The 13,600-nt window shown below is 43.5% G+C and overlaps 1 protein-coding gene across 1 annotated transcript in view; it reads right to left on the bottom strand.

Moving 5' to 3' along the window:
- PINX1 (PIN2 (TERF1) interacting telomerase inhibitor 1) overlaps positions 1–13,600 on the bottom strand; it is a 61,740-nt gene that overhangs the window by 34,886 nt on the left and 13,254 nt on the right. Inside the window, exon 6 of the mRNA XM_083857046.1 lies at positions 12,536–12,612. Within this exon, the coding sequence (XP_083713172.1) occupies positions 12,536–12,612 (77 nt within the window). The remainder of the gene's footprint in view (positions 1–12,535; positions 12,613–13,600) is intronic.

Genomic DNA, 13,600 nt, shown 5'->3' with positions numbered 1-13,600 from the left:
CAATGCACTTCATGAAGAACCACAAACAACGCAAATTGGGCTGATACCACTTGGGGGGGACGTGTGAATCATCCCAGGGTTTAGGGGTTGGGAAATTGGGATGCAAACTTGACCCAAGGCTGCACCACCAAGCAGGTGGTGGAAGGGAAGCAGAGAGCCCTGGCTGTGCCTCACCTGAGCCACATTCCTGGAATCCACCACGGACAAATCCACCCATCCTCCAAATCCAGAGGGGCTGGGTGGGAGAGAGGAGTTCAAATGCAGTGATTAATTGGAGGCTTAGCAAGGCAAAGTTAAAACAGGGACATTGTGCCTTCTCAGTGTGCAAGTTCCAACAAAAAACTTCCTCTTCCAGCCACTTGCTGACGTGTGGGATTACCCAATTTTCTCTCATCACCTCGAAGCTTGGCCCAGCATTCTCTCACTGCTCTTAAGACGAAATGTAAATGAATGCTTAAGCTCCCAGCATCAGCACAGACACAGATATTAAAAGGCTGAATTTAGGTCACTTTGGCCAAGGCTGAATTGCTCCCCACAGAAAATTCACTCTTTAAGTCAGGAGGAGAAGGATTTTTAGGGTGAAGCAAAATTTGAGAGCTGGATAACTCAACAGTCACTTGTTTTGTTATGTCAGTGCCCCAGACTGGAGCTGAGCAGCACCAGGAAGTTTATATAATTTATATATTTTATATATTTTATATAATTTATATAATTTATATAATTTATATAATTTATATATTATGGTGGTCTTCATGGAACAACTGGACTTTTGAACTGGTACTATCACTGCACAAACTGAGTCATCAGAAAAGGGAGATATTTAGAAAACTTAATAATCCTGGCCTAAATGTGGTGTTTACAAACTGATTAAGGAGCTGATACTGGGATAAGCTGAGCCAAGCAAGTCAATAAAGATCTGAAGCTCTAAAATAATTTGGGAATTGTTGGAGGAAACAGCTTTTGCTTGGATGTGACAGCAGGGACACGGAGAGTCAGCCATCCCCAAAATGCATCAAGACAGAATTTGGGATGTTGTCTTTGATGTATTTTGTATCAAATTTCTTACTGGCTTAATCCATTAGTAGTTGGAGAGAAATTCCACATCCACTGATACCCAGAGGACTCTACAAATATTTCACTAAACTTGAGAACTTTTCCAGGAGTGTTTGGTGTTTTTCAATATTTTTAAGAGTTTAAGCAGTAGATGAGATTTGGAGAGAACCAATGAAAACCTTCTGCTTATTTACTTGAACTGATCCTCTTTTTCTCCACTAAATATAAACTTCAGATCCATATTATGAGACATCAAAGAATAAATATATAAATAAAGGGTTTCCTGAAATAAATAAAATTGCTTGATTTTTTTCCTCATCTAAGATTTTTTTTTTACTCCATTACGAAATAGTGTTTTAATGAATAATAAAAAAGCACCTTCAAGCTTGAACTTGACCACAGCAAGATGTTTGTAGCAATTAGTATTCTTCTAACTGCAAATATTAATTGCAAAATACACAAGCTGACAATTCGAAATTAAAATATATTTTTTAGAAATTTTAAGAGAAATAAATTGTATTTTCTGTGAACTAGAAAACATTCCCTAATTAGCATTAGCCTTTGACTACCTTGTACTACAGAAACTTTCTTCTGCTCCCAAGCTCAGATATTTCTTTGTAAAAAAGTATTGAGAATAAATAATTTTCTTTCAAGTATTGAAGCATGGAGTGACATTTAAATTCTTCAAAATTCTGGAAAACAGGATTTTAGGGCATGCAATATTTTTGATCTTCCCTTCATTTGTTAAAAAACAACCTGTACCACACACAGGTGACACAGGATCAGTGTTACCCTGAGCTGGGTTGGATTCTGATATCAAAAACACTTTGGAAAAAGTCAGCTCCTGATGAACACAAAGCAGGTTTAAAATAAATCCCAGTAAATAAAACATTAAAAATGGAATGCTGTGGACAGCCACACTTCTCACTCTCTGTCCACTCTACTATCCATGGTGAAATCATCCTCGATCCTGACTTTCTGTGGGAGCTGAAAGTTTATCCAACATATGTTGGTTTTTAACTCCAGCTGAGGTAGTTACAAGGTGACCACCAAACCACCCTGGGAATTCTGGATCCTGAGGAACTCCAGAGCTTTCCACCAGGATCACTGAGGCAGAACCTTCTGGAGATCCATCCCAGGCTACAACCAAAAATTTCTGAGGAATTAATGATCACAGGCAGCAGCACCTCCTGCTCCAAAGCCACACCAACCTCCAGCCTCCCCTCCCCACACCCACTGGGTTTGTGAGTCTGCAAATCCAAACACTCGAGGGCACAACCAACTGTCCCCAAGGAGAGAAGGGACAAACCACACACCAGATGGTTCACATCCCTTAATCCAGTGCAGGGAAGCCTTCAGACCCTGCTGTGTGCATGGAAATTTTGGAATCTATTCAGCAGAGTATCCAAACTCTGTCCAGCTCAGCAAAACTCTTGAGTTCCCCTTTTCTGTGGCTGATTTCAGTTGTTACTATGGAATGGGCTGGGTGGGAAAGGACCTTAAATCATCCAGTTCCATCCCCTGCCATGGGCAGGGACACCTTCTACTATCCCAGGCTGATCCAAGGCCCAGGAGCAACCAACCTGGCCTTGGACACTTCCAGGGATCAAAGGGCACCCACAGCTTCTCTGGGCACCCTGTGCCAGGCCTCACCACCTTCATAGAGAAGAATTCCTTCCCAATATCCCATCTCTCCCTGCCCTCTGGCAGTGGGGAGCCATTCCCTGTGTCCTGTCCCTCCATCCCTTGTCCCCAGTCCCTCTCCAGCTCTCCTGGAGCCCCTTTAGGCTCTGGAAGTGGCACTGAGCTCTCCCTGGATTCTTCTCCAGGTGAGCACCCCCAGTTCTCCCAGCCTGGCTCCAGAGCAGAGGAGCTCCAGCTCTTGGAACATCTCCTCGTGATTCCAACATTCCAACAGGTCCACAAGTCCCTTCTCTCTCCTCTCAACAAATCAAAATAGGACAATATTCATCCTTATCTCCAATTCTGACACCTTTCCCACAGAGTATTCCACAAGGGGAACAGCAACTCCTCATCACCAGGATCCTGACAAGGGACACATCTTTCAAAGCTGCTGTTGAAGCCACCTGAGCACAGAAGGCACCAACTATCCCACTACATGATCTGTTTTCTCCATCATCCTCTTCTTCTTTCCTTAGCTGAGGGATATGCGCAGTTATGAACAGATTAATGACATTAATCAGCACTTTTGTCACTTTTGTCCCTCCCTCTATGGCAACACCAAAACTGCTCAAAGGGAAGATGCTGGGAATGATGGTGGTTTGCAGAGGGAGGCGGCAGATGTAGTGAAAAACAGAAACTGGATTTCTTAACCTTGGGAAAACTCAAATAAGACCAAATTAAATTCAAATGGCCACATTTGCAAAGATCCAGGGAGCAGGAGGGAGCTCAGAGAGAGGAGGGACCAATTTGGACCCTTACTGCCACTAAGCCACTCTCCAGCACCAGATATTTCTCCTGACTGGAGAGTTAAAAAAAGCAAATATTCACAGCTGAAGAACGGACGATCCAGCAGAGAAGCTGAAATACTGGATTGGAAGTGGAAAAGCTTGTTTCTTTAGATTTTAAGCACTTTCTCAGGCTGAATCATTTCTTTTGCTCCAGCTTCTGGTTTGTTTAACCCATCTGAACGAACCAGCAGTTTCATAACCAGTTTGATGAGCCAAAAATCAGAAGACACACTTGGAGGAAGGTTAGACACCCTTTAATAACACTAAGTCAGCAAAAATCAGATTGCTGTGAACACCCAGTCCTTGCAGGCTGCTTGAGTAGACACAGGTGCCACCTTGGAGGTAATAAAATGTATCATAATCCCTGATTTCTGAAAGAGACCAAGCTGCTGTTTTCCCTCTCATCCCCACAGCATTTTATCCCTACAAGTTGTCAGCCCAAATCCCATTCCTCCAGACACAGGAATAAGCAAATTCCTGCCCAAGGGAAAGCAGGGCAGGGGAGAGAGACCAACTCATCATCAAGAACTTGCCCACCTGGCTTAAAAATCAACAGGAAGCCACCTGCTTAGTTCACACTTCCATAGACAAATCCTGTTATGATAGGATCAAAAAAAAAAAGTACTTTTTCTTGTTTTGAACTGCTGCACTGCAATTTTTTTTTTCTTTTTTAAGGAAAGCTCTTTGATCACACAAATATTTTTAAAAGGAAAAACAAAACAAGGCTGGTCTATAAAGCTCAGGCCCATGGCAAGGGCTGCTTGGAAGAAAGGGATTACACAAAAATAAGGTGAGGTTTATTCCCTAAAAGCCAAACCCATATTCTTAGGTACTGGTGTGTTACTTTCTCACATAATACACAGTTAAAAAAGAAAAAAAGAAAAAAAATAAGACGATTCCAAGAAAAAAAGCACAATTGGGATTTGTTCTGAGCACCCAGTTAAGCAGCTCTGCCAAACATTGTTTTGTGGTCCCTTAAATAATTCCACTGCTTTAACCCTGTTTACCCCATGGATAAAAGTTTTTCTAGATCACATTTTTATGCAGTTTAATTTAGAGCTGGATTTCCTTCCTCCCCTTTTCATTTTCTTTTTTTTTTTTTTTTTCTCTCTCCTTTTTTCTCTAAATCTCAGTTAAGAATCCCACTGGAGAACCACCTTTGCAGGACAAGGTGTTATAAAATATACAGATGACAAGGTCCAGCACAGATATGCCAAAACCCAAAAGGAAATCAGGTCAGTTAAAGCCTTTTACCAACACAGATCTGTCTCTTACAGCATAGATTTCCCCCAATTATTTCATCAGACCCATTTTATGGATCTGGTTTTTTGTCCATGCAGTCCTGAGCACTGGATGTGACCAACTGAGCAGCCTTGGGATCTTTAAATGACAAAAGCAACTGAGCCATCCTGGTTTCAGACCCACTCAATCTCAACACAAAAAACACACAATGATTTCCTCTTTTTGAGAGGGGGGAAAAAAAATCTTGAGGGTTTTTTTCTTCCAATTCTTAAAACAGAAGAACTCCAATCGTGACAAAGTTGTGATTGGCCTTTTCCTCTTACAAACTTCCACAGCCTAAAAGCTTCCACCATGAAAAAAAAAATAAAAATAAAAAAAGCAAAGGCAGCAAAAATCCACCTCCAAAAAACACAGCACAGCTTTCACACCAAGTGTAGTTAAAAAATGACTAAGTTTTCTTGATATATGAATTTGTGGCTAAACCATTTATCAATGACCTGTTTACCTGTGCAGCAGAGTCCCTCAAGCCGAGGCCCATGTCATTCCCCTTTGACTGATTAATTAGCCAATCAAGGGATATTTTTCACTCTGAGGCAGGATGGGTTATTCCAGCTAATGCCTGGTCTCTAATGGTAACACATTAAAGCCAACTCGGCTCTTTAAGCCTCTGGAAGTGACCAAAAGGGAAGGAGAGAAGATAAATCAAAAAGAGCTCCCCCCCAGTTTTGTTTTCTGTTCCTTAACAAACCCCCCAAGGAACAAATGTTGGAGGCAAGACTTCTCCAATGAAGAGAGGAAGAAAAAGCACCTTTACTTCTAGATTGGGAGAGATCTCCTCCTCTCCCTCTCTCCTGATATCTGAACAGCAATAATTTATCCTCCAGTTGATTAACAAGGTGCTTACAGAACAGGCAACAAAACATCAATACTTTCCTCTTTTTATTTTTTTAATCAAAAGAACAACTAGGACAGAACGCTGAGTAAAAGAAATTCTTCCTGGTGTTCCTGAAACAATCTCATCTGCATGGAGAAATATTAAATATATGGCCCAAATTAACACCTTGAGCCTAATTAAGCTTGACTTGCTATGCAGGGGGTGTTGCAAGTTACCAGCTCAAAGCAACAGAGCCTTAGATCTGCTTTCCATGGATCCATGCTGCCAGATTTGCTCTACCTGCACCTCCTGTGCAGGAGGTTGGAAGTGGAGGAGCTTTAAGGTTCCATCCAACCCGAACCATTCTGTGGTTCTGTGATTCAGCCCTTCAGCTGCACTGTCCTGTTGTCCTCCTTGTGACTTTGTGTCACCAGCCTGTCCTGGCTGCTCCTCAGGTGCAGGCAAAGCAGATGCTCACTGCTGGCAGAATCTGGGTTTGGGTTGGTTTCTTCTCTTCTTTTTGACCCTTTTGGCTATTAAGAGTCCATGGTGGGGTGCACAGCAGAACTGGAGAGGCCGAAAATGCTCCTGCAGTACTACAGAGGCTGTAAAAATCCCGTGATAATAATCCCAGAATGGTTTGAGTGAAGGACCTTAAAGCCCATCCCATTCCACCTTTTCCATGGGCAGAGACACCTTCCACTATCCCAGGCTGCTCCAAGCACTGTCCAGCCTGGCCTTGGACACTTCCAGGGATGGAGCAGCCACAGCTTCTCTGGGAAATCTGTGCCAGGGCCTCACCACCCTCACAGGGAACAATTTTTTCCTCATATCTCATCTGAACCTCCCCTGCCTCATCTCAAGACCATTCCCCCTTGTCCTATCGCTTGAGACTAAAAATCTGAGGCAAATAAAACGTGCTAGTGGAAGCAGCAGAGATTTCAAAGATATTAAGACTAAAATATCTCATGACTGAACAGGGAAGGCCAACAGATGCACAAGGACAGGGATTCCAGCACCAGCTCATCTCCTTTAGCCACACAGAATCCAAGCACAACCCAACCACAGGAATCCAACTTCAGCACTGGAGCTGCTCACAGAATGGCTGCTGGGGGAGATGTTTCACTTAAACTTGATCCATCTCTGCCCATCCCAACGGGTCTACAAGTGTTAAACTCATCTTTTTTCTTGGCGTCACTCGTGGAGGAGCCGGGATTTCCCTCAGGAGACTCCTCCAGGGCCCCGCTGACATCACTGTGAGGAAGCCTGCTGAAGAGTAAGTCTGTGTCTTCCTTTTTCTAATTGAAGTTCTCACCCCTCAGTCCCAGTCCTGGCTTTTGCCTACTCTGATTACTGTCCCTTCCCTTCCTCTGCTCCTCCCTCCCCATGACCCCCAGATATTTATAGGCAGAGAGGTCATCTTTTTTCTGCCTCTTTTCTGACATGAACGTATCCAGTTCCTCCACTCTCTCCTTCTAGGACATGCCCTCTAACCCTGTCTCCCATTTTACTAAATCCTTTTGGACTCTCTCCAGGTTTTTGATGTCTTTTTTTTTTTTTTTTTTTTCTATTCTGTTCTGCTTCTAAGTCCCAAATACCTTATGCTAACTGTGGTCTCCAAAGCAGAACGGTGAAAAATCTGTGTTAATTTGTAACTCATTTTTCTCTTCTATTTTTTTTTTTTTTTTTTTTTTTTTCCTTCCCTGGCATTGCCAAAAAAAGGGAGCAGCAAATTAATTTATGTGCTAACCCTGCAACAAATTTGGTCACAGGTAAAAAAAAAAACAACCCTAAGATTAAACTTGCTACTTGCCTAAAGTCAGAACTGTGAAACCCCACAAACACCACTATCTTGACTGGTATTTTGCAGAAAGTTGAGGTGCAGGGAATGGTATCAGTTCACCCATAACTTCAGGGAGCCCATGGTAGAGCCAGACTTTAATGGATTTTCAGTTATGTCCCTTAAGATTAGCCAACATGCTTTTTTGATAAGTGCTGGGAAATACAAATCAGTTGAGGAAGTTCTGCAAAATGTGTCAGAAGACAATTTCCTGATTAAAAAACAAAACCAAAAAAAAAAAAAAAAGTGAAAAAGCACCAGGGGGTGGACAGTTCCATTTCTAATGCCTAACAAGGAAGAAATCACTGCAAGCCTGAGACTTTCAGGCTACTTGGATTGGGTGGCTGAAGGGAACTTACGCAGGTTTCACATCCAAGTTACACAAACTTGGAGGAAGCAGATTACTCATGGAACTGCCTGAGCCATGCCTGTAAGGTGGATGCAAAACACTCAGGTTTTCATGCATCTCCACCAGGGTTTGAGCAAATCAGAGCTGCTCCCCCCCAGCCCCCAGAGCGAAATCAGTGCCAGAATCATGTTGTTCAGCAACCAAGTTGGGACCGTCTGCAACTCATTCCCAAATCCTCACCCTCACTCAGGAGCATTTTCTCCAGTGATAAGGCTCCATCAGGAAACACAGCTGGATGGAGGAAGGAAATTCTGAGAAGCAAAAAAAAAATAAATAAAAAAAAATAGTGGGGGTTCCAGGAAGTTCAACCAGATAGGAACTAATGGAATTTGTTTTTCTGTCTCCCCAGCTCCCAGTGTGTTCCTAAGCAAGTGAGAAAATCACAGGGAAAAAGTGGGGGGCAAAAAAACAAGTCTGGCAGATCTTGCCCTGCAAAAACAGGTCCTCACTGCAGGTCTCCAGAGAGCATCATAATTACAATTCAGTATTTTCGATCACTTGCTCTCCCTGGGAAAAAACTGCAGACGTTTTCAATTTAGGTCCACTCTGAAGCCCAGCCATTGTTTTCTTCCCCACCTCGTTTTTTTGACTTGTATTTTTTTGTTTTGTTTTGTTTTAAACAGAAGTCCCTGTGTAGTTTATTAAGAAGGTTTGAATTGGACACGTGATTTATCAAAAATAATTTTTAAGAAAGGATGGTTATGTTGAACATTCAGGAGAATTAAAGGTTGCAATTGCCTCTGCTTAGTAACACATATCCCAGAACCATCAAAACAGCAGCACTGGAGTTTTATTACTTCTAGAGAAACTCCTTTCGACCCTCAGGGGCAAACAGCATTTCCTTCCACATCCTTTGCAAGTCCCCTCTTTTTAAATCTTTACAGTCCTCTGGCCAACTCCCTCTTCCTTTGATAAGGCAGATAATCCAAGTTTCAACATTCCCCACTTACTGCTGAAGAGCCGGTGTGGAACAAGACCAAAGACCCATTACCAGTCCTTGGCCAATGGGACAGTTAAAAAGGGAGCCTGAGATCAGCCCCACAGTGAAGAGAGCTCAGATTAAGCTCACACAGAGCATCTCCTGCCAAAAGCTACTTGCACAGATCATAGAATTATTGTTCATGTCCACACTGGAAAAGAGTGGACAGGACTGATTGTTACAGTGATTTTTTGAGACCTTGTTGATCACTGCAGCAGTTCAGGGGTGACAGATTTTTGACAAGCACTTCAGAAAAGCCAAGATTATCTTGCTGTGCTGAGCCTTGAGTTCTCCCACCAATTCTCTTTGGAGCACAAGCACAGATGGAATTCCCAGAGATTTGCTTTTTTCTTCTCTTCCCCTAACCTCTAAAGGCAGTTCGGTGTGACACCAGCCAACCAGCCAGACCTAGAGCAACAGTGGGGAGGTTTAGATTGGATTTAGGAAAAAATTTCTTCATGGAAAGGATTGTCTGGCATTGGAACAGGCTGCTCAGGAAGTGGAGGAGTCATCATCCCTGGAAGTGTTCAAGAAACATGTGGCTGTAGCACCTGAGGACATGGTTGAGTGGTAAACAGGCTTGGAGTCAAGGATTGTGAAAGTCTTTTCCAGCCTTAACAGTTCCAAGAATCTGTGATCTCTTCTGCCCCTTGAATGATCTCTTTTATCCACTCACTGAAATTCTGTCATGGGCTTAAACTGCAGGCTGATAACCAAAACTCTGGACAAACTCCTGAAGAGTTTGCTGTCTCCTTCAGTCTCAGCAATTCTGAGACTCTGTGAAAAGCAGTTTTTCACCCTGCATCTTCCCATGAAGTTGCACCCAAGTTTTTCTGATCACAGACTGAAAGAAATAGGGGGAAAAGAATTCAGCTGAAAATCTTTGTCAAAAGATCAAGAGTGGAATGGTAGCTCTGGTGGGGTCATTCAGTGCACATCAAATGTGTGCTGAATATTTCTCAAACTCATCTCTGAGAACAGAGGAGGGAGATGATATCTCATAAAAGACTCAGAGACAGAACTTCAAGCTATAAAATCAGGGAATGGGTTGAGTTGGAAGGGACCTTAGAGATCATGCAGATCCACCCTCTGCCCATGGGCAGGGACACCTTCCACTATCCCAGGGTGCTCCAAGCCCTGTCCAACCTGGCCCTGGACACTTCTGGGGACCCAGGGGCAGCCACAGCTTCTCTGGGTGCCAGGGTCTCAAGACCCTCACAGGAAAGAATTTCTCCCCAGTATTACACCTGTCTTCTGTGAGTTTGAAGCTATTCCCTGTGTCCTATCCCTCCAGATCCTTGTAAATGGTCTCTCTCCATCTTTCTTGTAGCTCTTTTCAGGCACTGGGGGGCCACAATTAGCTCATCCCAAAGCCTTCTCCAGGCTGAACAATCCCAATCCTCTCAGCCTTTCCTCACAGCAGAGCTGCTCCTTCCCTCTGATCATCCTGGTGCCTCCTCTGGATTCACTCCAACAGCTCCAGGGGTTTCTGGGCTGGGTCATGTTCAGCTCTCACCTACCAGGACTCCCAAGTCCTTCTCCCAGGGCTGCTCCATCCCTTCATCCCCAGCCTGGATTGATCCCTGGGGTTGCCCTGATCCAGAAGCAGCACCAGCACTTGGTCTTTTTTAAACCCCTGAGATTTCTGTGGGCCACTGCTCCAGCTTTTCCAGATCAATGGGGGTAGTTCCATGGATCATCTCCACTGCACCCACAGCTGGGAACCTGCAATCAGATTCATGGATAGGAGTTCTGGCTCCTATGGAAGTATGGAAATCCTTATCCCATGACCAGGGAAACCAGCCCAGGGTTGCAGGAGCTGAAATTTGAAGGGAACTGGAACCTACCACAACCTGCAGGCAAGACCAGGGCCCTTCCTACCTCATCTCCAAGCAGGAACAACTCAGTTCCTGGAGAATTGGCAGCACCTTCCTGCTCCTGCAGTGAGCTCTGTGCCACAGCAAGGAAATGCCCAGAGCTCAGGGATTTCAAACCAGAAGACAAACACAGAGAATTCCTGCAAAGCCTCACGGGGACACTTCCCTTTGTGCCACCTTAAGGACCAGGCTGTGGAACATGATGGGAAGGGATCACAAGAGTTCATGGGTGCAGTGCAACGAAACTGCACAGAGCTGGAGGGCCTGAGCAATGCACTTCTGTTCTGTGCAAACTCCACAGATCTCTGATCCATGAAGAGAAGGAGAAGGGGGAGCTGGAGGAAGCCATTGTGCTGCCTCTGATTTCCTCCCCCTGTGGTTGCTCAGCAGCAGCCAGAAGACAACAAATGCAGCTCCAAATTCCCTCTGTTCCCTCCTGCCTGGATTTGCATGGGGAAATTTGGGTGCACAGTCTGTGACTTTTCTGCCAGAAGCTTGAACCATTTCAGGAAATCTGCACAGCAGCCATGGGCCAAGCACTACAACTGTCAAGGGATTGGCAAAAACATGCACAAACTTAGACACCTTTCATAAAATCCAGGTGATCTGCAGTGTTTATCCACTAAATAGCAAATGTTCTGCAGGGAAAAAAGTCCCAGAAGAAGCAACTTTTCAACTCTGAATTTCAGAAGATGTAGAACATAGAGAGAAAACAATACCTGAGACAATTCATGAGTGGGCAAAATCTGCTCCCTCAACCCCAAGCAGTGCTGAACTGCTTTAAATCCCAGTTTGTCCTGCCTCCCACTGATCTGACAGCAAAGGAGCCAAGGAGAAGGTCCAGGGCATATTTTGGGGATCAGAACCAACAAGGCTCCCTGGTACCCACAGGATGTGAGAGCTCCAACAGCTCTCACAGACTTGAAATTCCCAAATCCTTATTTCAGCTCCCAGTGACCTGCAGTGAAGTTCCACAACGACTTCCAAGAGCACAAGGAGCAAGGTGTCAAACATTACAGGGTATTCCAGAAATTTCCACTCCATTTCAAGCCCCATCTTCCTCTTAAAAGCAGAGATTTCCAAGAACTTGTAACCAACAGGGCAATTCCTGCAATATATTCATTTGTGCTGTTCCAAATGTTATTTTTTCCAAAGAATTTTTCTGGATATGTTGGTCATGTCACAGTTATTTTATTCCACTGATAGAGCTGGTCTGTGTCTGCAAGTACAAAATGCTAATGAACACATAAATAAAATACAAGCTGGTCCAAACCTGGATCTCATTACACAAAGTCAAGGGAAAGATCTTCTCATCAAATATTTATCACTGTTCAGGCCACCTCTGAATCTTTTGCAGCTGCTCAGCCATTCCCATTTCTTGTGAGTTTGTGGAGATTGCCCAGTTTCTACTGAATGTCCAATTTTATTTTGGATATTCATGGATCTTTTACAGAATCATTTAGATTGGAAAAGACCTCTGAGAGCATTGAGTCCAACCTTTGACCTTTCAGGTCAAGCAAAATTCTTCTTTTGATGTACAATTTCTACCAAAAAATTAAAATATTGGAGTTCCCTGTCTCCAAAGAAGTTACATCACGATAATCCACAAAAACAGAGATTAATGTTTTTTTAAATTAAATAAATTTTTAAATTAAATTTTACTCTTATTTCCTCACAGTTCAAGCACAGTGCTTCAAGTAGAAGAAACACATTGGCAGAAGACATTTGGGTATTTTGTTGTAAGGGATAACAGACAAGGAAACAAAAGAAAGGAGAAGATTTTTGTTTACCTGGGTCTTGGCACTCTTCTGTCTTCTCCCAAAAATGCAGGACAGGTCCTGTTCAGTGCGTGACGAGAGATCCTTACCTGGAAGAGGTAAATAGAGGGAAAAACCCCAAAACCTTCACATCTGCATTTTGGTAACAGTGTGAGCCACAGACAGAGAGGAGTTGCTCTTGGAGATAAACAAAAATCAGGAAGTCCAGGTTGGATGTGGCTTGGAGCAACCTGGGATAGTGGAAGGTGTCCCTGTCATGGCAAGGGGGTGGAATTAGATGAACTTTAAGGTCTCCTCAAACCCAAACCAGCCTGTGGTTCTATGCTAAAGACACTAAATGAAGGTACACAGGGGGAAATGTGTTTATGCATCAGGATATTTGGATCCTCAAGAGGATTGCCCATTTCTGACAGAATTAAAAAGTTACAGCTCCTCTACACAATGAAAAAAAAAAAGCCATTTTTACTCAGTGGGGACTTTTCTCCAATTTCTGATGTTGCTTCTGAAAAGCAAAACTTTCTACCTCTGCCACACACTGGGTTATTCCAACTGAAAAGCATTTCAAGGGTGAAGCAAAGATTTCCAGGAGAGCCATTATTCCCATCTGATTGTTGTGCGGAGAGCTGGATATCAGGCATGGATCAAAGAGGGGGGAAGTGGGAGGGTGTGATGTGATGTGATTCAGAGATACAGGCAAAGATTTAGCCAATTCCACAGCATAGGAGTTGTTGAGTTGTTCACTGCTTCTGTCAGAAAATTCTTTTGGAAAAGGCCAGCAGGAGTTAAAGAAACAAAATTAACCCAGACAAGTCAACTTGTTAAGACTCTGCTGGGGTCTCAATCACTTGATTTTCTGATTCAAAATCAGTGACCTCAAAATTAATTTTGTAATGGCCAAAAAAACCCAAACCATAAAAAAATCCCCAAATCTGACTTATTTTTTTTTTCCTGGGATCCTCAACTGCCCTGGAGGGTAAAAAGACACATCAGCGTAGAGGAGCAAGTGTTCCCCAGCTTCCTGCTGCCTCACTGCACCGCCTCTAAATGGCCTTGTCCAAGCAAGCTGGAAAAAACTGG

Source organism: Zosterops lateralis (assembly GCF_965231275.1).
Source record: "Zosterops lateralis genome assembly, chromosome: 3".
Taxonomy (NCBI): Eukaryota; Metazoa; Chordata; class Aves; order Passeriformes; family Zosteropidae; genus Zosterops; species Zosterops lateralis.
This window is presented reverse-complemented; position numbering and strand designations above follow the sequence as displayed.